The following is a 23,881-nucleotide window of genomic DNA, read 5'->3' on the forward strand; positions in this document are numbered from 1 at the left end:
CTCTTCTTTACTGACAATTTAAATCAATGTTCAAGTATTTTTTTTTTATTGTAAAGAATAAAAAATACATTCCAATTTAACTCTTCATTTTAGCTTCTGTTTTTTCGACGAAGAATATTTGTGAAATATTTCTTCAAATTTATTATGATTAGAATTTAAAAAGAAATAATCTGACAAATCTAGAAAATCTATAGAATCTAATTTAAATCTTATTTAAAAGTCTTTTGAATTTTTTTTTTTTAATTTTTGTTCCGGAAAATCTAGAAGAAATAATGATTTGTCTTTGTTAGAAATATAGCTTGGTCCAATTTGTTATATACTCTAACAATGTGCAGATTGGATTTTAACCTATTTAAAACATGTCATCAAAATTGTAAAATTAATCTCAATCAGGAAAAATTACCAATGATGTTCCATAAATTATTTTTTACATTTTTTCAAAAAGAATCGAATTAGCTGGTTTTTCTCTTCATATTTTTCGAATTTTGTATTTTAAAGAGTCGAAATCGAAGACAAAATATGTTTCAAAATTGTATTTTCATTTTTTTCGTTTTTTCTCCTCTTTTAAACCGTTCAATTAAGTGTTTTTTCATTATTTATTCTCTACAAAAAACCTTCCTTAAAAGGAAAAAAAATGTACGACGGAATGACAGACAGAAATACCCTTTTTAATATATATATATATATATATATATATATATATATATATATATATAATTTATTTATTTATTAAAGGTAAATTGAGCAAATTGGCTATTTCTGGCAATTTATCTAAGTGTGTATCAAACTGGTACCCCTTTGCATTAATCAGTACCCAAGAAGTAACTCTTGGTGCCAAAAAGGTTTGTGACCCCTGCAATAGATAAACACACAATTAAGTTTTTTAATGGATATTCCTCTCTAGGTTGCATTGTTTTTTATATTAGCCCAAAATATCGATTCATCCATGTTTTATTTACGTATTGTTTTGTCAAATAATGCAAAAAGTGGCACAATTTCTTAAAATTCGGGACAGGAAGTATGTGAGGAAGCTTGTGCTCTTATTTTGATATGAATTGGCCACACATGTTGTTCACACCACTGATATAACGCACAGGCACATGTAATGTGATGTCAAGTAAAATAACGCCCCCGTGTGGCAATCGTGTGCAATTGTCTCGTTCCCAAGCAACGCGCGCACACAGGACAGGAGGGAACTATACCTGCCTTTTAATGTTGTTTTGTGTGTTCTCCAGCTTTATTACCCGTCTTCACGGTAATTTGATACATGTACGGCGAGTCAAAGTAATCACTGGCAACTAATATTGGATGAAACATCCAAAAAATAAACATAAAGGTTAAGACACAAACACACACATATATACAAACGCGCACGCACACATTACGCGATTGAAGTGCTGCGGTCGGAAATAGGACCCGAGATTCATGCGCCAACTTCCGTAATGGGTGCAGCCTAGAAAAAAAACTTTGCACCAATCGCGAATTAATGTACAACAATTGATCCAGATTATTTTGTCATATTCATAAACCATACTCCAAAACACCAGCTTTGAGGGATTGCAGCAATGGCGGACTACTGCCAAAACGTGAGTTCAAGCGCCACTTCTGTTTTTGTCCTAAGCCACTTGTTAGCATGTATGCTACCTGGTAACACGCTAATTAAAAAAATAACAGTAAAAATATATATTTTTTATATTTCCCTTCTAATATGCTGCCTTTTGAATAAAATTTGGTTGTACATTGTTTGTAAGCTGCTATCTTTTAACTAAATTTATTAACTGACCCATAAATATCTGTAAAAAAAAAAATGTATGCAAACCCCGAAAGGGACAAGCGGTAGAAAATGGATGGATGTTGAACGTTGGTTGTAAATATATTAACTAAATAAATGCTGTTGGATAAACAGCTTAAAGGCCTACTGAAATGAGGTTTTCTTATTTAAACGGGGATAGCAGGTCCATTCTATGTGTCATACTTGATCATTTCGCGATATTGCCATATTTTTGTGAAAGGATTCAGTAGAGGACATCGACGATTAAGTTCGCAACTTTTGGTCGCAAATAAAAAAGCCCTGCCTTTACCAGAAGTAGCAGACGATGTGCGCGTGACGGTTGTAGGGCTCCTCACATCCTCACATTGTTTATAATCATAGCTTCCAGCAGCAAGAGCTGTTTGGACTGAAAAAGCGACAATTTCTCCATTAATTTGAGCGAGGATGAAAGATTTGTGGATGAGGAAAGTTAGAGTGAAGCACTAAAAAAAAAAAAGGCGTCGGCTCCAGGCACGGCAGTGGGAGCGATTCAGATGTTATTAGACACATTTACGAGGATAATTCTGGAAAATCCCTTATCTGCTTATTGTGTTAATAGTGTTTTAGTGAGATTATAAAGTCATACCTGAAAGTCGGAGGGCTGCGGTGAACGCCAGTGTCTCTGAGAGAAGCCAATGGAGGAGCCAAGATCACAGCTGGCTTTTTGACAGCTGCAGGAGGAGGTCGCATAATCCGTTCAAGTCTCCGGTGAGAGCCGACTTAATATCACAATTTTCCCATCCAAAAACTTGCTGGTTGACGTAGAGATACATGTTCGCTTGACCGCTCTGTGTTAAAGCTTCCCAACAAATAAAGAAACACTGGCTGTGTTTCGGTTGCTAAAGACAGCTGCATTCCACCGTTTTCCACCAACAGCATTATTCTTTATAGTCTCCATTATTAATTGAACAAATTGCAAAAGATTCAGCAACACAGTAGTCCAAAATACTGTTTAATTATGCGATGAAAAGAGACTACTTTAGCCGTGAGTGGTGCTGGGCTGAAATGTCCGCTCCAACTAATAACGTCACAAGCACGCGTCAACATAAGCGTCATCATTCCGCGATGTTTATAACAGGATTTAAAATTGCAATTTAGTAAACTAAAAAGTCCATATTGGCATGTGTTGCAATGTTAATATTTCATCATTGAGATATAAACTATCAGACTGCGTGGTCGGTAGTAGTGGGTTTCAGTAGGCCTTTAACGACCTGTTTACGAGGAATGTGTTTAAAGTTAAACCTCAGACTGTCACAAACTCGCGTGGCTGCAGTTATTGTTACCCCAAGATGCAGGAACTAGGAGGACAAAGATCAGGTAAGAGGACTTTAATAGGATAAACAGAGAGGAAGCAGTCCTGCATGTAACAGTTCAAACAAAAATCAATCCTCGAGCACTGAGGAGCGGGCGTGACCGGCGTAAATAGGAACATGCTGATTGGCAGCCGGTGTGGACCGGCTGTCAATCAACAGCAGGTGAGGGGAAAAACACAGCGCTCAGCGGGACAAGCAGGAAATGGAAACAAAATAAGAGCACTGATAGGAAGTAAATACAAAACAAAGAAGCACAAACAGAAACGAAGTGACAGATCATCACAGGAGCCCCACCTTTAGGGCGGTATAGCTCGGTTGGTAGAGTGGCCGTGCCAGCAACTTGAGGGTTCCTAGTTTGATCCCCGCTTTAGCCATACTAGTCACTGCCGTTGTATCCTTGGGCAAGACACTTTACCCACCTGCTCCCAGTGCCACCCACACTGGTTTAAATGTAACTTCGATATTGGGTTTCACTATGTAAAGCGCTTTGAGTCGCTAGAGAAAAGCGCTATATACATTTAATTCACTTCACTTCACTGCACATTAGGGACAGATTCCAGATGGCCCCAGGAAACAAAACGGAAAGAGTTCAAAACAAATGGGAGGGCGGAGGGAGGACTTGGCGGTGGGTCGCCAGGCCAAGTGTCCCTCCAGCCAGCGAAGGGGAGTCAGGTGGCGGCGACACGTTGAACGCCGCAGCATCTGGCAAGGCAGGCGACCACGGAACGGCCACATTAGTGGCCGACGAGGAGGAGAAGGTCCGTGTCAAAGTGGGAGGTCGAGAGCCAAGAGGCGGTCAGGAAAGCGGAGGGAACAAGGAAAAGACGAGACACACAGCTCGTCACGCGGGAGCGGAGGTCTGCGTATAGGACAGGTACTACGTTCTGGCACGGGATAGCAGGTTGTGCAGGCTTACGAAGGCAGTCCTCTGATCAGCTTAAGGTGTGCTGATTGCCGGTGATTGATTGTAGCTGCCGGTACGTTCTGGCACGGGATAGCAGGTTGTGCAGGCTTACGAAGGCAGTCCTCTGATCAGCTTAAGGTGTGCTGATTGCCGGTGATTGATTGTAGCTGCCGGCTGCAGCAGTCCTGGAAGTGCGCTCATCAGAGCACACAGATGAGTGCGCGTTGACATGCATCCGGGCCGTGACACAGACCCCTTAATTGAACTTCTATTCATCCATTTTCTGCCGCTTGTCCCTTTTGGAGTCGCTGGAGCCTATCTCAGCTGCGTTCGGGCGGAAGGCGGTGTACACCCTGGACAAGTCGCCACCTCATCACAGGGGGAACACAGACAACATTCACACACTAGGGTCAATTTAGTGTTGCCAACTTAATATTTCTAAAGCCTTGTCATCATGTCATTATTATTCACAATGATCATTTATTATATTAATATTATGTCATTTCCTCTGCTTCAGTTTTCAGGTGCAGCTCCAGGTATCAGTGAGATCCAGGTACCCAGCCAGGACAGCTTCCCGGAGGGTATTGTCATCCCAAATCGGATTTTTATCGCTGGATTTGACAACAATGTGAGAATACAGAAACTCTCACATTCAAGTCGCAGGAAACATTTGCAACACAAACACAGTTTCACATGTTATACTATATAGCCAATTCACACCATTCATTAATTTTCCCCTAGTGAATGTTTACAGGTGCACGTTTTAAAATGTATCTCACATTTGTAATTGAACGTATTTCAGCTAACTTTTTAGTAGATGCTATAAGTATGACACTTGGATATACTTTAGAGCAGGCCCACGAGACCTTCTTTTGCGGCCCCCACCTTAATATGAAAGTTTGATGTTAATGCACCCCGCAAGTTTTATGTGAATGGCGCTTGACAGGGTTGTGTTATTTGGGTCAAAAATGGTTCTTTCAACGTTCTGGGTTGCCTACCCCTGCGTTAGTGGAAAAGCGACAAATGAGTGAAAGCAACAGAGACGTTGCAATGGAGACAAGGGTTTTCTTACTTTCCGGGCTGCAGTCACACTGCGACACCTGTCCGTCAGTAATACCAGTCCCCGATAACCTGGACCAATTCAAAACGTTATTTGTTTTGTTTTTTGTTTAATTTGCATTGCCTCACACGATGAACACAACATATATTTCTATATGACGGCGGATAACATTCCGGGAGCCATCACTTTTTTGCGCTCGCTATTATCCGACCGCCGTGTTGCTGTAGGGAGGAAAAGCGGAACAACACATATTGCGGAAATAACATTATTCTCCGTGCGTCGGCTTAATACAAATATATTCCAAAAACCCCAAATATGTCTTTTTCAAAGCCTGCAGTGAAGAGAAGGGTTAGTGATGTGCAAAGACTATTCCAGGAAAAGTGTGAGATGCAATATTTCTTTGTTGAACACTGGAGCACCCTGACGTGTTTTATTTGCACAGAGAAAGTTGCGGTGCACAAGGAATACAATTTGAAAGGTCATTATGCAACTAGACATGCTTAGGAGTATGCAACATGTTTTTGAATAAATCTTTTCTTGCGGCCCAGTCTCACTCAGACTCTGCGTCCAGTGGCCCCCAGGGACATTGAGTTTGAGACCCCTGCTTTTAGAGTATTCTGTGTACAGCTTGGAAAGTAGTATACCTCAACACACAGCCATGATTGCTTCGATTACTTTATATCTGCTTTTTATCTAACACTGCCTGAACCCTCTGGGGCATGGCATTCAGCAGAGTTGCACAGGATGTTACTGGAATCCTCCTCCATGATAATAATAATAATAATGCTTAGCTTTATTGTCTATGAGGAGAGATTTTCTTTGGACATCAAGACACAGCGTTTTACATACATACACACATACATACATACATACAGTTCCCCTCAATTCCCCCCAAAAACGGATTAACTCGCTGGAATATAAAGACAATATAACACACATCCATAAACGTGGATGCATATGCAAATTTGCAAAATATTATCTGTACTCTAATCTATTTATCTATAGCTCAATGTTTATCAATCAATCAATGTTTATTTATATAGCCCTAAATCACAAGTGCCTCAAAGGGCTACACAAGCCACAACGACATCCTCGTTTCAGAGCCCCCAAAAGGGCAAGGAAAAACTCATATCTGCACCTTATTGCGCTTTTATCCTGCACTACAACGAGCTAATGCAACAAAATTGCGTTTTTATCTGTACTGTAAAGTTCATATTTGAATGGCAAAAAAAGGAAGGCTGAGTCTAAAAAACAGTTAATCCGACAATACAGTGACGACAGTGCGCAGGTATATCAGTTAGTTATGATATCACACATTACACTCCCCTCGTATTGCACTATTCCAATATTGCACTCTTTATTACTGCATGTGGTTATAATAATAATAATAATAATAATGGATTGGATGTATATCGCGCTTTTCTATTGTTAGATACTCAAAGCGCTCACAGAAAAGTGGGAACCCATCATTCATTCACACCTGGTGGGGGTAAGCTACATCTGTAGCCACAGCTGCCCTGGGGTAGACTGACGGAAGCTTGGCTGCCAGTTTGCGCCTACGGCCCCTCCGACCACCACCAATCATTCATTCATCATTCATTCACCAGTGTGAGCGGCACCGGGGGCAAGGGTGATGTGTCCTGCCCAAGGACACAACGGCAGCGATTTGGATGTCAATAGGTGGGAAGCGAACCTGCAACCCTCAGGTTTTTGGCACGGCCGCTCTACCCACTACGCCATGCCGCCCAGTATTACAGTAGTTTTCTGTTTAGTGCTTTGATTGCCAGTGGGACAAAAGGAAAATGTATACCTGTTGATTCTGTATGTTGTTGTTCTGTACCGTTTACCATTTGGCATCAACACAATTTCACTATGAAGTATGTGGTGTAGGTCACGGGTGATTTTAAGACCCTCCTTCATCACGGTCTTGTTGAATATTTCTTGAAGGGAACAGTGATGACATCACTGGTGGACGTTACAAGACTTGGACATCTCAAACTTCCGCTTGAGGATGCCCTTTAATTGGGTTTCAGTCTGGAGACAAACTTAATCACTCGATCACCCGCGCCTTCCTCAGCAAGGCACATTTGGAGGCGTGTTTGGGGTTGTTGCTTCTGAATCGAGGGGATGATGTTGTGCTTCACACACTACATATTGAACCGTAGCTCCTCAGTGCATGCATCTCCAGAACCTGATTCTACAGCACTCGTGCTTTATAGTCGGCAAGACACAATCATCTTGATACTGGCTGTGTTGAGTCACTTAGAAACTGTACCCTGACTACGCTAATGGAGTCTGTTTTCTTTCGCCCTGATTTTTGTCATTCTGACGTGAAATTGCACTTAGCAAACTAGTCCATTTGCCCTCATACCACTCCATCAAGTGCCAAAGCACAGAATCCCACGTGTTGGTGACTCGACTATGTGCTTTTTTTAAATGAATACGACTGCAATATAAGCCATCATGGGGTCTAAGGAAGATGTGATAAAAAGGTAAAATACACTTTTTAATTCAAGACAGAACTTGCAACCAAGTATGAACAAGACAAAAGGGATTCAGTTAAGATCTCATTCATCATTTTAATGTATCTCACATTGTTTTCTGCATATATAACTATAATTATTCTCTATTGAATGTGTTATTGTGTCGGCCTTGCAAGGAGGTAGAGACTTGTCCAGGATGTACACCGCCTTCCACCCGAATGCAGCTGGGCAAGGCTCGAGCCACCCCAAAAGGGACAAGTGTTAGAAAATGGAAAGATAGGTGTTTTATTATTTGAATTAGATTTCTATTATTTCTTATGAGCCAAATTGCTTTGGTTTTTGTACCTTTTGGTCTTCACCTGGTCTTTTGGAACAGATTACTAACAAAAACTGTGAATCTTTGTGCACCACACAATTCGATTAAAATTGTTGGGGGTAACGATTCGATTCAGAATCTATTCTCAATTCAAAATCTATACCTTTTTAATAACATTGGATGCCAGGTCTATGATTAACTACGTTTCTCCTTAAAAATAGATAAACAAATTTAAAAATAAACAGCTTTAAACGATATCTATATTACTTCAAAGAAAAGTGGTTTTGTTTAATGAAATGCTTCCCAAACATTTAATGAATTTAAAGGAGAAATATTTAACACTTCACGGGCATCTACATTAATATGATTAAAGGCCTACTGAAATGAGATTTTCTTATTTAAACGGGGATAGCAGGTCCATTCTATGTGTCATACTTGATCATTTCGCGATATTGCCATATTTTTGCTGAAAAGATTTAGTAGAGAACATCGACGATAAATTTCGCAACTTTTGGTCGCTAATAAAAAAGCCTTGCCTTTACCAGAAGTAGCAGATGATGTGCGCGTGATGTCATGGGTTGTAGGGCTCCTCACATCCTCACATTGTTTATAATGTGAGCCTCCAGCAGCAAGAGCTATTCGGACTGAGAAAGCTAAAAAAAAAGGCGATTGCATTGGGAGCGATTCAAATGTTTTTAGACACATTTACTAGGATAATTCTGGGAAATCCCTTATCTTTATATTGTGTTGCTAGTGTTTTAGTTAGTTAAATAGTACCTAATAGTCGGCGGGGTGTGGCCACGGGTGTGCTATGACGCTGGTCTCTCACGAAGCTGCAGCAGGACAGAAGCTCCGCCGATCTCCGGTAAGAGCAGACTTATTACCACAATTTTCTCACCGAAAACTGCCAGTTGACATGTAGTCGAGATCCATGTTCGCTTGACCGCTCTTATCCATAGTAAAGCTTCACCTCCGGGAATTTTAAACAAGGAAACACCGTGTGTTTGTGTGGCTAAAGGCTAAAAGTTTTCCACCTCCATCTTTCTACTCTGACTTCTCCATTATTAATTGAACAAATTGCAAAAGATTCAGCAACACGGATGTCCAAAATACTGTGTAATTGCGCGATGAAAAGAGATTACTTTTAGCCGTAAGTGGTGCTGGGCTAATATGTCCCCTCCTACCAATAACGTCACAAACATGCGTCATCATTCCGTGACGTTTTCAACAGGAAACTCCGCGGGAAATTTCAAATTGTAATTGAGTAAACTAAACCGTCCGTATTGGCATGTGTTGCAATTTTAAAGGGGAATATTGTCACAATTTTCAAAAGGGTTAAAAACAATAAAAATCCGTTCCCAGTGGCTTGTTGTATTTTTTAATTTTTTTTTCAAAATTCTACCGGTCCCGGAATATCCCTAAATAAAGCTTTAAAGTGCCTTATTTTCGCTATTTTTGAAACCACTATCCATTTCCCTGTGACGTCATACAGGGCTACCAATACAAACAACATGGGGTTTACCACAGCAAGATGTAGCGACATTAGCTCGGATTCAGATTCTGATTTCAGTGGCTTAAGCGATTCAACAGATTACGCATGTATTGAAACAGATGGTCGGAGTATGGAAGCAGATAGCGAAAACGACATTGAAGAAGAAATTGAAGCTATTCGGCCATAGCGTGGCCCTAATGAAGTGGCCCATAGGGACGGCGTGGCGCAGTGGGAGAGTGGCCGTGCACAACCCGAGTGTCCCTGGTTCAATCCCCACCTAGTACTAACCTCGTCACGTCCGTTGTGTCCCGAGCAAGACACTTCGCCCTTGCTCCTGATGGGTGCTGATTAGCGCCTTGCATGGCAGCTCCCTCCATCAGTGTGTGAATGTGTGTGTGAATGGGTGAATGTGGAAGTAGTGTCAATGCGCTTTGAGTACCTTGAAGGTAGAAAAGCGCTATACAAGTACAACCCATAGCATGGCTGCCTTATTAGCATCGCCGGTAAAATGTGCGGACCAAACGATCAGGATTTTCGCATCTTGTGACACCGGAGCAACTTAAATCCGTCGATTGGTAAGTGTTTGTTTCGCATTAAATGTGGGTATCTAGTTTCAAATGTACATACAGCTAGCGTAAATAGCATGTTAGCATCGATTAGCGTAGCATGTTAGCATCGATTAGCTGGCAGTCATGCCCTGACCAAATATGTCTGATTAGCACATAAGTCAACAACATCAACAAAACTCACCTTTGTGATTTCGTTGACTTAATCGTTGCAAATGCATCTGCAGGTTATCCATACATCTCTGTGCCATGTCTGTCTTAGCATTGCCGGTCAAATGTGAAGACACTCTGGTACATTCAATGGGGGTCTGGCGGCAGATTTCTTGCCAGTGGTGCAACTTTAATCCCTCCCTGTTAGTGTTGTTACACCCTCCGACAACACACCGACGAGGCATGATGTCTCCTAGGTTCCAAAAAATAGTAGAAAAAACGGAAAATAACATAGCTGAGACCCGGTGTTTGTAATGTGAAAATGAAAATGGCGGGTGTGTTACCTCGGTGACGTCACGTTCTGACGTCATCGCTAAAAGACCGATAAACAGAAAGGCGTTTAATTTGCCAAAATTCACCCATTTAGAGTTCAGAAATCGGTTAAAAAAATACATGGTCTTTTTTCTGCAACATCAAGGTATATATTGACGCTTGCATAGGTTTGGTGATAATGTTCCCCTTTAAGATTTCATCATTGATGTATAAACTATCAGACTGCGTGGTCGGTAGTAGTGGGTTTCAGTAGGCCTTTAATATGATTAAGTTGAGTGGCTGGACAGGACAGATTGAAAATAAAATAGATTTTTTATATTTTTGAATCGGTAAAGAATCGTTACAAATACTATAGGTTTATAGGTTTTTACTTGTATAGCGCTTTTCTACCTTCAAGGTACTCAAAGTGCTTTGACACTACTTCCACATTTACCCATTCATACACTCATGGAGGGAGCTGCCATGCAAGGCGCTAACCAGCACCCATCAGGAGCAAGGGTGAAGTGTTTTGCTCAGGACACAACGGACATGACGAGGTTGGTACTAGGTGGGGATTGAACCAGGGACCCTCGGGTTTTACACGGCCACTCTTCCACTGCGCCATGCCGTCCCAAATAAGAATCCTGATTTTTTTTTTTTTTGACACCCCTAAAAACCGAGGCAGAGTACAACTGTTTATCATTGACATTGTCTTGTCGCTTGAGAGTATATAATGTAATAAAAGGGGTTGTACTTACTTAAATGAGACACAATATGTTTGGTATTTAAACAGTAGCAATACATTACCTGAAGCAAATCAATCTAAAGCCAATCCTGTGTGTTTGAAGGTAAGTGCGGAGGACCTCCAACGCGTCTTCTCCCAGCATGGCACTGTAACGGAGGTGAAATTCAAAGTAGATTTTACAGGACTGTCAAGGGGGTGAGTTTCTTTGCAATAAACAGATTGTTCCCCTTAGTATGTCCGTTCTTTAATCTTTTGAGCTCTTTGCACAGGTATGGCTTTGTTACATTTCAGCACAAAGACGAAGCTGTGAAGGCCCTTCAAGATGTAAGTGTGCGTCTCTTTTTAACATGTTGCTGGCCAGCTGTTGCATAAGTCTTCTTTTTAGGAGAACGGAATCAACGTGAACGACAGAAAGCTCACCATCGCGCCAGCTGTTCTCAAATACGGTAAGTGACACTATTTTTATGTTGGGGGCCGGAAAATGTTTACAGTTTTGTTGTTCTGTCAGCGTGTTCTACTAAACTCAAACGACAAAGCCTGATCTGCCCAAGAAACCTCCACAAGAACTACAACAATGTGGCCTACCTCCAACCTCACCCAAATCAGGTCTGTTCTTATAGCAGGTTCACTTCAGCCATTTCTACACTAGAGGTGATCAATGGGACTACATTTTATATATATTTTAGGGGTGTCTTGATCTGATATTTATGTTGTGTATATAGGCTCAGTATCAGAAAATAAATAAGTACCAAATGGTATCGGCTTGCATTGTTATCCCATTGGTTTCTGTTTTTTCTTACCCTGATGTGGGATCTGAAATATATGTCTTTGTGGCTTGTGCAGCCCTTTGAGACAATTGTGATTTAGGGCTATATAAGTAAACTTTGATTGATTGATTGGTTGATCGATCATTTAAAGTACCAGTAGAATGGAAAAACAATTTGACTGTATATGCTTAACTGTGTTTCATTGTATCCATTAAACCATGTTCGATTGTATTTACAATCCGCAAAATATGTGAAAATACCCTCTTAACATCCCAAAATGTCACAATTTCAGTCTCCCATTTTGAATATTGTGCTTCGAAAATCTTAGGCAATTTCCGTAGATTCTACTACACAGTAGTAACGCTTGTGCACTCTGACAATGTTATCAGATCAGTCATACTAGAAATAAGCAAACATTGGAAAGTGATGTGCTGTCTGTCATTCACAATCCTTTTTTAAGACAAGAAGACATATGCTTGGATTTTTTTAATGCATTCGAAGTCATAAACAAATGGCTAAGAATTGAGTCACCAGATCAAGGGTCCTCCATTGCGCCCATTAAACCCTCTATTGTTGTAACACTGAGCCGGCGGTTGCTTTTGTTGCACTTCAAACTTGCTAAAAGTTAATTCGAGAGGTAAACAGTAAAGCAGGGATGCAACTCCTCCCCTTTGACCCAATGTGAAACAAACAGGAGTAAAATAAACAATTGTTAACCCTACTTAAAATGCAGCATGAGACACTCCACATTGATATAGTTCTGTGAAAATCTATGTCTTCTGTGCAAATTTAAAGAAAGTGAACAATGGAAATTACAAACGAGGTAATAGAAGCGTTTTTATTTATGCTTTATGATAAATGTTATGTTTAAACAGAGGGAGATGACGGCAAAGACACCAGGTGTGAATACATTGCTCGATGTATTTATTATATGTATATATTACCTATATAAAAAATAATGGACAATATAATTTTATTAATAAGAGAATGGTGTGTGGCAAAATCCAAGAGTGTGTATGGTTTAAGACTATGTGTAGGAATTAATTGCTGAGTGTTTACCAGAAGTGTTGACTCGAGAGGAGGAACAAGGCGTGAAGGTAGTCCCTGGGGCAGGCAGATGATCCAGGGCGAGAGAGAGGCGTCAGAGTCCGTGTCCATGCAAGGGGTCGAGAATGGCAGTCCAAAGTCCAAAAGAGAAGTCGAGACGCACAGCTCGATCACGCGGGGACAAAGGCAAGTTGCTGGGGAGGACGACAAGGAAGAACAATGAAACACGGAAAGGGAAACGCAGAGAGAGGGAGAGCATAAAGCTGGGTATCGGCTTACGGTACAGAAGACTATATTCCGGCCGGTTGGCAGGTTGTGCGGGCTTATGAAGGCAGCTCACTCATCATGGACACGTACGCTGATTGCAGATTGTCTGCAGACGCGAGGAGGCACGCCCGCAGCGGAGAGAATGCCTGTGGGCGTGGCCCATGGTGCGCTTGTCCGGACGCAAAGATGAGGCCGTGACAATTAATGGACGTTTATGATCACTTTTACCTTTATTAAAGACAATGAGGGGAAGACTTTGTACTTTGCTGTGAGTTCTTCCTTGAATTCAGTCCAAAGTGCATGTTTTCACATGTTGTTTTGGCCCCATGATGTACTATTTTCCAGCAGAACTTAATAAAATGCTCAACGTCTGAGTCACTAATGTGAGGAATTCTTTGGGAACTTAAGGAACGATATGTGGGTAGATGGACTACTTAGTAATAATAACAGACTTAAGACAAAAATGTGTATTGAAAATTGAGTCCTATGAGCCCCCATTTAAATGTCATCAAAATTGTTAAACTGCTTGGTGAAAATGTGGACAATTCAAAGAGCATATCTTTTCTTGCAGCCTCCCCCAATGATGATGCCTACGCCGTGTGATTCCTGTGGTTACTATCGCCGTTACCCTTACCACTACATGGTCAGTTCATTCATCTTTTCTCCCAATGTAGCACATGTTTTAACATTGCCTCACATTCTCAACCGCCTCTTAAACACGTAGATCCCATACAATTGCAGTGAAGGAGGGGACTTTTGCCTTTTAACCACCAGAACACAGCCAAGCGGGTTGTGTGCACTTTCTCACAATAAGATATTGCAATATGTGACATAAGCCCATCAGCTGTTGTGGTTTATGAAACACTGTGACGTGACCCAACACAACATGAGAGATGGTTAGAGAAGTGAACCTTGGGTGACAAACTTTCCGTTTCACACCTGCTTTTGAGTCTACCTAAAAAGGCAAAATATTTCCAAAACAACTTGGATCCCACATTAGATATCAGTGCTCACCGTAACACCTTCTATTGAGCAGTTAATTTTATTGACTAAACTTTTCGCCTATTTTCCCTTGACAAAATAATGGTTTGTGGTTTAAGATGATTTCAAACATGCAAACAATTACAACATGATACATCATAATTTACCGTTTCTCTTTTCAACATGTTCGAAAAGGAGTAGAAAGAAGCAGAACTTATTTAATTCTAACACTTTTCCATTTAATAGCAAGTACAATTGTTCACTTCCTGTTCTCAAATTGTACCCAATTTACTCAATGAATAGTACAATTAGAAATAAATAAATAATAGTGAAGTAAGTTGTATTACTAGTTTAGTTCAGTTTATTATTTCTTCGGTCAGTGGTCAACAAAATAAACAAACAGTTTTACAAAAACAAACAGTTGTACATTCATAAATTGAAAATGTTGCACACATATATATATATATATATATATATATATATATATATATATACATATGTATGTATGTATATGTTTATACATATATGTATATACATACATGTGTGTGTGTATATATATGTATATATACAAACCCCGTTTCCGTGTGAGTTGGGAAATTATGTTAGATGTAAATATAAACGGAATACAATGATTTGCAAATCGGTTGGTAGAGCGGCCGTGCCAGCAACTTGAGGGTTGCAGGTTCGATTCCCGCTTCCGCCATCCTAGTTACTGCCGTTGTGTCCTTGGGCAAGACACTTTACCCACCTGCTCCCAGTGCCACCCACACTGGTTTAAATGTAACTTAGATATTGGGTTTCACTATGTAAAGCGCTTTGAGTCACTAGAGAAAAGTGCTATATAAATATAATTCAGTTCAGTTCAGTTTTCAACCCATATTCAATTGAATGCACTACAAAGACAAGATATTTGATGTTCTAATTCATACACGTTATTTTTTTTGCAAATAATAATTAACTTCGAATTTCATGGCTGCAACACGTACCAAAGTAGTTGGGAAAGGACATGTTCACCACTGTGTTACATCACCTTTTCTTTTAACAACACTCAAACATTTGGGAACTGAGGAAGCTAATTGTTGAAGCTTTGAAAGTGGAATTCTTTCCCATTCTTGTTTTATGTAAAGCTTCAGTCATTCAACAGTCCGGGGTCTCTGCTGTCGTATTTTACGCTTCATAACGCGCCACACATTTTCGATGGGAGACAGGTCTGGACTGCAGGCGGGCCAGGAAAGGACCTTCACTCTTTTTTTACGAAGCCACGCTGTTGTAACACGTGCTGAATGTGGCTTGGCATTGTTTTGCTGAAATAAGCAGGGGCGTCCATGAAAAAGACGGCGCTTAGATGGCAGCATATGTTGTTCCAAAACCTGTATGTACCTTTCAGCATTAATGGTGCTTTCACAGATGTGTAAGTTACCCATGCCTTGGGCACTAATGCACCCCCATACCATCACAGATGCTGGCTTTTGAACTTTGCGTCAATAACTGGATGGTTCGCTTCCCCTTTGGTCCGGATGACACAATGTCGAATATTTCCAAAAATGATTTGAAATGTGGGCTTTTCAGACCACAGAACACTTTTCCACTTTGCATCAGTCCATCTTGGATGATCTTGTGCCCAGAGAAGCCGGCGGCGTTTGTAGATGTTGTTGATAAATGACTTTCGCTTTGCATAGTAGAGCTATAACTTGCACTTACAGATGTAGCGACACACTGTATTTAGTGACAGTGGTTTTCTGAAGTGTTCCTGAGCCCATGTGGTGATATCCTTTGAGGTTGATGAAGGTCACGGTCATTCAATGTTGGTTTCCGGCCATGCCGCTTACGTGTAGTGATTTTTTTCAGATTCTCTGAACCTTTTGATGATATTATGGACTGTAGGTGTTTAAATACCTAAATTTCTTGCAATTGCACTTTGAGAAACGTTGTTCTTCGTGCAGTTGTGGAAAAAGGGGTGTACCTCGCCCCATCTTTTCTTGTGAAAGACAGAGCATTTTTTGGGAAGCTGTTTTCATACCCAATCATGGCACCCACCTGTTTCAAATTAGCCTGCACACCTGTTGGATGTTCCAAATAAGTGTTTGATGAGCATTCCTCAACTTTATCAGTATTTATTGCCACCTTTCCCAACTTCTTTGTCACGTGTTGCTGGCATCAAATTCTAAAGTTGATGATTATTCACAAAAAAAAAAATGTTTATCAGTTTGAACATCAAATATGCTATATGGACTCTTCTGGTCCCGTCACACACACACAGGCCACATTATCTGCAGCAAAATGGATCTATTGGAGCAGTCTTCTGGAAACAATAGATTTTATCATTTGTTATTGATTCAACTCATTAAACGAACCATCGAAGCAACAAAATATAAATCAAAGTTTTTAACAAATTGAATAAATCGGTGACTTGCCTTAAACCAAATAGTTACTGTTTAGTAGTGGTGTCATTAATCAGTCGTGTCTAGGGATGTCACGATATGAAAATTTCATATCATGGTTATTGTGACCAAAATTATCACGGTTATCATTAGTATCACGGTATTGTTGAATGTCCTCAAAAAGTACTTAGACACACTGAAAAATTCAGATTTTTTTTAAGAAAGCCTAACAAGGGGCAAGGGTTGCAAGTTAGCCTGGGGCTTATTTACTTTGACATTGTTTACCAATGGGTAGCAATGTTAAACTGTACTGTCCCTGTTAAATAAATACATAAACAAAATTAAAATAAAATAACTGTTAGGAAGCCTACTATTTTGCATGTTTTGTGTGTATTATGCTTCCCTGGTAAGACTGTTACGGTAGCATGTAAATAATGGCTTTAAAAACGGCATCACCATGGAAAAGGAAGTTATCCTTAAAGGGGAACATTATCACCAGACCTATGTAAGCGTCAATATATACCTTGATGTTGCAGAAAAAAGACCATATGTTTTTTTAACCGATTTCCAAACTCTAAATGGGTGAATTTTGGCGAATTAAACGCCTTTCTATTATTTGCTCTCAGAGCGTGACGTCACCTAGGTAGTCGGAGGGTGTAACAACACATCAGGGACGGATTCAAGTTGATTTATGTAGAATGTGCATCGATTAGCACGGCATGGTAATCGATGCTAACATGCTATTTAGGCTAGCTGTATGTACATTTGCATCCAGCGTTTCCCTCCACCCACATTTAATGCCAAACAAACACTTACCAATCGACAGATTTAAGTTGCTCCAGTGTCACAAGATGCGAAAGTCCCGATCCTTTGGTCTGCACATTTTACCAGCGATGCTAAGGCAGACATGGCCGAATAGCGTCAATAGCTATTCGCTCAATAGCTTCAGTTTCTTCTTCAATTTCGTTTTCGCTATCTGCCTCCATACTCCAACCATCCGTTTCAATACATGCGTAATGTGTTGAATCGCTTAAGCCGCTGAAATCCGAGTCTGAATTCGAGCCAATGTCACTATATCTTGCTGTGCTATCCGCCTGGATAGCATGTATATCACTGGATGACGTCACAGGAAAATGAACGGTGGCTTCACAGATAGCGAAAATCAGGCACTTTAAAGCTTTTTTCGGGATTTTCCACGATGGGTAAATTTTTGAAAAAAAACTTCGAAAAATAAAATAAGCCACTGGGAACTGATTTTCATTGGTTTTAACCCTTCTGAAATTGTGATAATGTTCCCCTTTAACACAGAAACAGAAGCCCCGCTTTGTCAGCACAACTTAATGATAGAAGAAAAGACATGTATCGCAATACATATGACCAAAAAATAAGACTTAATTTAGCCCTAAATTCGCAATAGTTGCTCCTAAAAGCCTCATTTAAAGTGCAACATGGAGAGGGATGGTTGTAGTCTATCCTGTGTTAGTATCTCCATACACTCAAGTGGGCATGTGGTAAATATGCTGCGTTTTTCCCGTAACATAGGCTAAGATTCTGCTTTGTGTCATTTACTGTATGTACAGTTTGCAGACCCTACAGCGCCACACGTTTGTGCTGCATATCCTCCAAGTCCTGCAGGAGTGCCACCCTGTTTCCAACAACATAACCTTTAAGAGGCAGTAGTCACCCATCAGTCGCAACAGTCGACAAGCATTGCAAACTAAATAAACTACGTCCTGCCAGATGTTCCAAGTCATTATAAAAATGTCCTCACATGCTAATTGTGTGTATTTGGAGGACATTGTTGACTGAGATTATGTTGAGTTGCAATGGATTAGTTCAATTAGCAAGTGTTACATTTTTTGCATTGTAAGATTCCTTACATTGGTTGCTCAACATCATGTTTGTTTTATGTCGGTGCAGTTCTTTGGTACCTGAAGCTAGGTTTTACTCCATTTTGTTACTTTGCTGAAGTAAGATTTTATTAGAATGTGTGTTGTACTTGATAATTAGAAAAGTTCAATTGAGTAGAACTAATTTGTCGCTTACTCAAATAAGGTGTAAAACTCTCATTCCTTTAGGAACAAAATAAATAATTACACCACAGCACAAGTCTACTGTCAACAACACTGTACATCCATCCATCATATAACATAAATTAATAAACTACATGCGGCAATTCCTGAAGTAATTATGTGTGAATGCTCCAATGCTGAAGTAGAACTGAAATCCTGGAATTTATTTTTTTTAGAATTGCTGAAGTAAGGCACAAAATTCCCTAACAGGCGGGATATTTTGAAGTTGGAACAGTTTGAATTGGATGAAAAATGTAGTAATTCTGGAACTTTTAAGAATGTCCCATTGATTTAAAGGCCTACTGAAACCCACTAGTCTGATAGTTTATATATCAATGATGAAATATTAACATTGCAACACATGCCAAAACGGCCTTTTTAGTTTACTAAATTGCACTTTTAAATTTCCCGCGAAGTGTCGTGTTGAAAATGTTGCGATATGATGACGCGTGCGTTTGACGTCTCGGGTTGTAGCGGACATTATTTTCCAGCTTGATCCAAGCTATAAGTAGTCTGCTTTAATCGCATAATTACACAGTATTCTGGACATCTGTGTTGCTGAATCTTTTGCAATATGTTTAATTAATAACGGAGAAGTCAAAATAGAAAGATGGAGGTGGGAAACTTTTAGCCTTTAGCCACACAAACTGCCGCTGTTTCCTTGTTTAAAATTCCCAAAGTTGAAGCTTTACTATGGAACAGAGCGGTCAAGCGAACATGGATCCCGACCACATGTAAACCGGCAGGTTTCGGTGAGAAAATTGTGGTAATAAGTCTGCTCTTACCGGAGACATCAGCGGAGCCAGCATCCTCCTGCAGCTGCGTGACTTCCCTCAGAGACTCTGGCGTCAACACACCCGTGGCCACACTCCTCCGACTTTCAGGTACTATTTAATCTCACTAGAACACTAGCATCACAATAGAAAGATAAGAGATTTTCCAGAATTATCCCTAGTAAATGTGTCTAATAACATCTGAATCGCTCCCACTGCAATCGCCTTTTTTATTTTTTTTATTTTTTTCTAGTACTTCACTCTAAATTTCCTCATCCACAAATCTTTCATCCTCGCTCAAATTAATGAGGAAATTGTCGCTTTCTCGGTCCAAATAGCTCTTGCTGCTGGTGGCTATGATTGTAAACAATGTGAGGATGTGAGGAGCCCTACAACCCGTGACGTCACGCGCACACCGTCTGCTACTTCCGGTACAGGCAAGGCTTTTTTATTAGTGACCATAATTTGCGAACTTTATCGTCCATGTTTCTCTACTAAATCCTTTCAGCAAAAACATGGCAATATCGCGAAATGATCAATTATGACAAATACAATGGACATGCTATCCCCGTTTAAATAACAAAATCTTATTTCAGTAGGGCTTTAAATTGGAATTTCGGGAAAAGCGGGAATTTTTGTTTAAATGGTAAAATAACTTCAATGGTCTGAATGAGTTATTTAAATGGTTGGTGTTGGAATTTTAAAAAATCAGTCGAGAAATGTTGAATAAGTAACAATTGAATTGAGAAACATTATTATGGAATTCCTGGAATTTATGGAAAACCAGGAATTTTTCCAGTTCAAAAAACTATTTCATTTTTTGTCTTAATTAAGAGGAATGTTTTGATGGTGGAACAGTTGAAGTGGGTTTACAAAATGTGGGAGTAGTAGTCGCCAGAAAAAAGGGTGTAAATAGGGCTTTGGAAAACTAGGAATTCTGAAAAATCCTGGCATTTTTTTGAACTTGGAAAAAGGGTAGTTTGGATTTCAGGAATGATGGAATGTGTTAAAGGTGTAATGGTTTGAATTGGTTGAAAAATGTGGAAATGGTGCAAGTTTGAAAAATGGCCAATTCATTTTGAATGGGAAAAATGTCCTGGAAAACCTGGAATTCTGGGAATTATTGGAATTTGTCAAGGGAAAGCCCGCGATTCCCAAATAGGCTGAACCCGTTGAAGTTGGAACGGTTTGAATCAGATGAAAAATATGAAAGGTAAAGTGTGCCAAAACTGTAGAAGAAAAAGAAGAAAGAAAACCATAAGTGTGAATGCTTTGTAGCAGGGGTCACCAACACGGTGCCCGTAAGGACCAGATGAGTCGCCCGCTGGCCTGTTCTAAAAATAGCTCAAATAGCAGCACTTACCAGTGAGCTGCCTCTGATTTTTAAATTGTATTTATTTACTAGCAAGCTGGTCTCGCTTTGCTCGACATTTTTAATTCTAAGAGAGACAAAACTCAAATAGAATTTGAAAATCCAAGAAAATATTTTAAAGACTTAGTTTTCACTTGTTTAAATGAATTCATTTTTTTTTTTTTACTTTGCTTCTTATAACTTTCAGAAAGACAATTTTAGAGAAAAAATACAACCTTAAAAATGATTTTAGGGTTTTTAAACACATATACCTTTTTACCTTTTAAATTCCTTCTTCTTCTTTCCTGACAATTTAAATCAATGTTCTAGTAAATTTATTTTTTTAATTGTAAAGAATAATAAATACATTTTAATTTAATTCTTCATTTTAGCTTCTGTTTTTTCGACAAAAAATATTTCTAAAATATTTTTTCAAACTTATTATGATTAAAATTCAAAAATTATTCTGGCAAATCCAGAAAATCTTTAGAATCAAATTTAAATCTTATTTCAAAGTCTTTTGACTTTATTTAAAAAAAAAAATTCTGGAAAATCTAGAAGAAATAATGATTTCTCTTTGTTAGAAAAAAAGCTTGGTCCAATTTGTTATATATTCTAACAAAATGCAGATTGGATTTTAACCTATTTAAAACATGTCATCAAAATTAATTTTTATCAGGAAAAATTACTAATGATGTTTCATAAATTCTTTTTTAAATTTTTTCAAAATGATTCGAATTAGCTAGTTTTTCTATTCTTTTTTTCGGTTGAATTTAGAATTTTAGAGAGTCGAAATTGAAGATAAACTGTTTCAAAATTAAATTTTCATTTTTTTCCTGTTTTCTCCTCTTTTAAACTGTTCAATTAAGTGTTTTTTTCATCATTTATTCTCTACAAAAAACCTTCCGTAAAAGGAAAAAAAAATGTAGGACAGAATGACCGACAGAAATACCCATTTTTTATATATATATATATATATATATATATATATACATAGATTTATTTAATAAAGGTATATTGAGCAAATTGGTTATTTTTGGCACTTTATTTAAGTGTGTATCAAACTGGTAGCCCTTCGCATTAATCAGTACCCAAAAAGTAGCTCTTGGTTTCAAAAAGGTTGGTGACCCCTGCTTTGGAGCATTCACACTAAAGTAAATAATGTGCCACGTTAAGCATTCGGACCCACAGGTTTTACTCTTGCCTCACCGAACATGCCAGAATACCCTAAAAATTGGTGCATTTTATTGTGTGTTGGCTGTAACAAGCAAAAACATTGAAATGTTCCATGTGTGCATGCTTGTTTTCATGCTAAATAATGAACCCCTGAATGCCATACTAATTTGGCCGTTTAATGGTGTTTTATTATATCATTAAGTAATCTGATAGTTAATTACTCTACCAGATAAGAATGTTTTGTACGAGAGAAAAATCAACTGAAAGTTGTATATTCACTGGAAATAATTTGCAGCTTCAAATTTCAACAAAAATCTTTTTTTAACAATTTGTTGTCGAGTAATATTTTCATATTATGTGCACACAAAGACTAAGAAAACAGACATTGTGGAGCTGGGATATGAGGAGTGGCCACAAAGTGGTGCCATCCAGTCAACAATTTGTGTACATCCTGAGTTGTACCGACTTTGAAGAGAAACCGTATTATGCCATATCGTTCATATTAGCCATTCCTGACAGCTTGAAGCAGTCGGTCATGTTGCATATTTTGGTGTTGATTTCATGCCAAGTAAATACAGGACCGGCTTTGCTGATGCCAATGTCACAATAGCGCATGGTAGATGATGACATGACTGCAGGATGCAGGGATGTTAGGCGACGTGCAAGTAAAAATATATTTTAATGAATAAAACTCAGGTAGCACCAGGGTGGTCGCAGTAGTGCACCACAGGTAAGTACTTAAAACTCTCAAAATGAACAACATGCCTGAGTGTTTTCAACTTTAAATCTGGTTAAAACACATTAAAACAAGTCAAAATGTGTACTGACCTATCTCAGGCAATCTGTTTTATTTGTTAAGACCTGATCAAGGAGGTGACCCCAGGGTGCAGAGACGGGAGGCAAGGTAGAATTACTAAAAAGGGGGAATATTTAATTAGTCCAAAAAGTGTAACAAAAGGTGATGGGGCAGAAGTGCACACCGTGAACGAACAAACAAAAACAGGTTCCTCAGAGGTCGGCAGGGAAAAAGGCCAGGGCGCACTGAGTACAGCAAAAAGTCCAACACAAAATCCTCTTTACCTCAGGGGGGCTAGGAAGCAAACTAAGAGGTGATAAGGAAGGGAAATGACAAAACACAACATTATTTTTGTAAAATAATGTTTTAGGTACCGGTTCTTAATTGAGTCGGACGAAACGGACAATAACAATTCTGGCCAAAATATGACTAGGATGATATCAATGAGAGAAAAAGTGGAAATCATGCTGTCAGGTTCAAACACTGATAACATATATTAAACAAGACAAGAAGCAAGGAATTGAACTGAAACAGAATTAAATTTGGCTCAATTGAGGAGAGACGTCTAGACATGTAGCCTTGTACAGTGTCTCACCACGCTCTGATGTAAGATTGTACGTCGTCTCTTTTATTTGGGCACGCTCTGATGTAAGATTGTACGTCTCTTTTATTTGGACTTTCCCTGCTTACATGGCAACAGCTGTTTCTAAGGGAGGGGTCGTAAACAGCCATCGCCTTTGATTACCAACAGTTCAAGGAAAAGGTCTGTAGAGTATTCACGTAATGCTCACTTGGTAGTTATTTTACCTTGGCAGCCGCCGTATTTGTTGTTATGTACTGCGCATGAGCAAGCCGGTTCTTTTTCTTTATAGCATGCTGTAATATCAACCAGTACCACTAAGAGCTGTACCAGTGAGTTGTAAATAAACAGAGTTCACTTTGTAAAGTATTACCTTCCTATTGGACATTCAACAAGGTCTTAAAACAGTTCAAAGAAAAGATCCATGGAGCTTGGGCTGGTCCTGCTTCCTCTCCACATTGTAGCTCTCTGGTCAATACAATATCTGTCTGTGGATTACAATACATCAAAGAAACATAACACCTTCATGTTGCTTCCCA

At 39.3% G+C, this 23,881-nt stretch overlaps 1 protein-coding gene across 2 annotated transcripts; it reads left to right on the plus strand.

The window, feature by feature from the left end:
* Positions 1-1,399: 1,399 nt before the first annotated feature.
* LOC133544271 (protein boule-like) lies at positions 1,400-18,335 on the plus strand. 2 transcript variants are annotated; one of them, XM_061889441.1, is made up of 8 exons: positions 1,400-1,586; positions 4,545-4,655; positions 11,255-11,346; positions 11,421-11,475; positions 11,537-11,597; positions 11,660-11,757; positions 13,804-13,875; positions 18,175-18,335. In XM_061889441.1, the coding sequence occupies exons 1-8, from the start codon at positions 1,566-1,568 to the stop codon at positions 18,262-18,264; spliced, it is 600 nt and encodes a 199-aa protein (XP_061745425.1). In that variant the 5' UTR covers positions 1,400-1,565; the 3' UTR covers positions 18,265-18,335. The 2 variants fall into 2 exon arrangements, with proteins under 2 accessions (XP_061745425.1, XP_061745423.1); XM_061889439.1 differs by lacking the exon at positions 18,175-18,335 and adding an exon at positions 13,957-14,110.
* Positions 18,336-23,881: the final 5,546 nt, after the last annotated feature.

This window comes from Nerophis ophidion, linkage group LG27 (assembly GCF_033978795.1).
Source record: "Nerophis ophidion isolate RoL-2023_Sa linkage group LG27, RoL_Noph_v1.0, whole genome shotgun sequence".
Classification (NCBI taxonomy): Eukaryota; Metazoa; Chordata; class Actinopteri; order Syngnathiformes; family Syngnathidae; genus Nerophis; species Nerophis ophidion.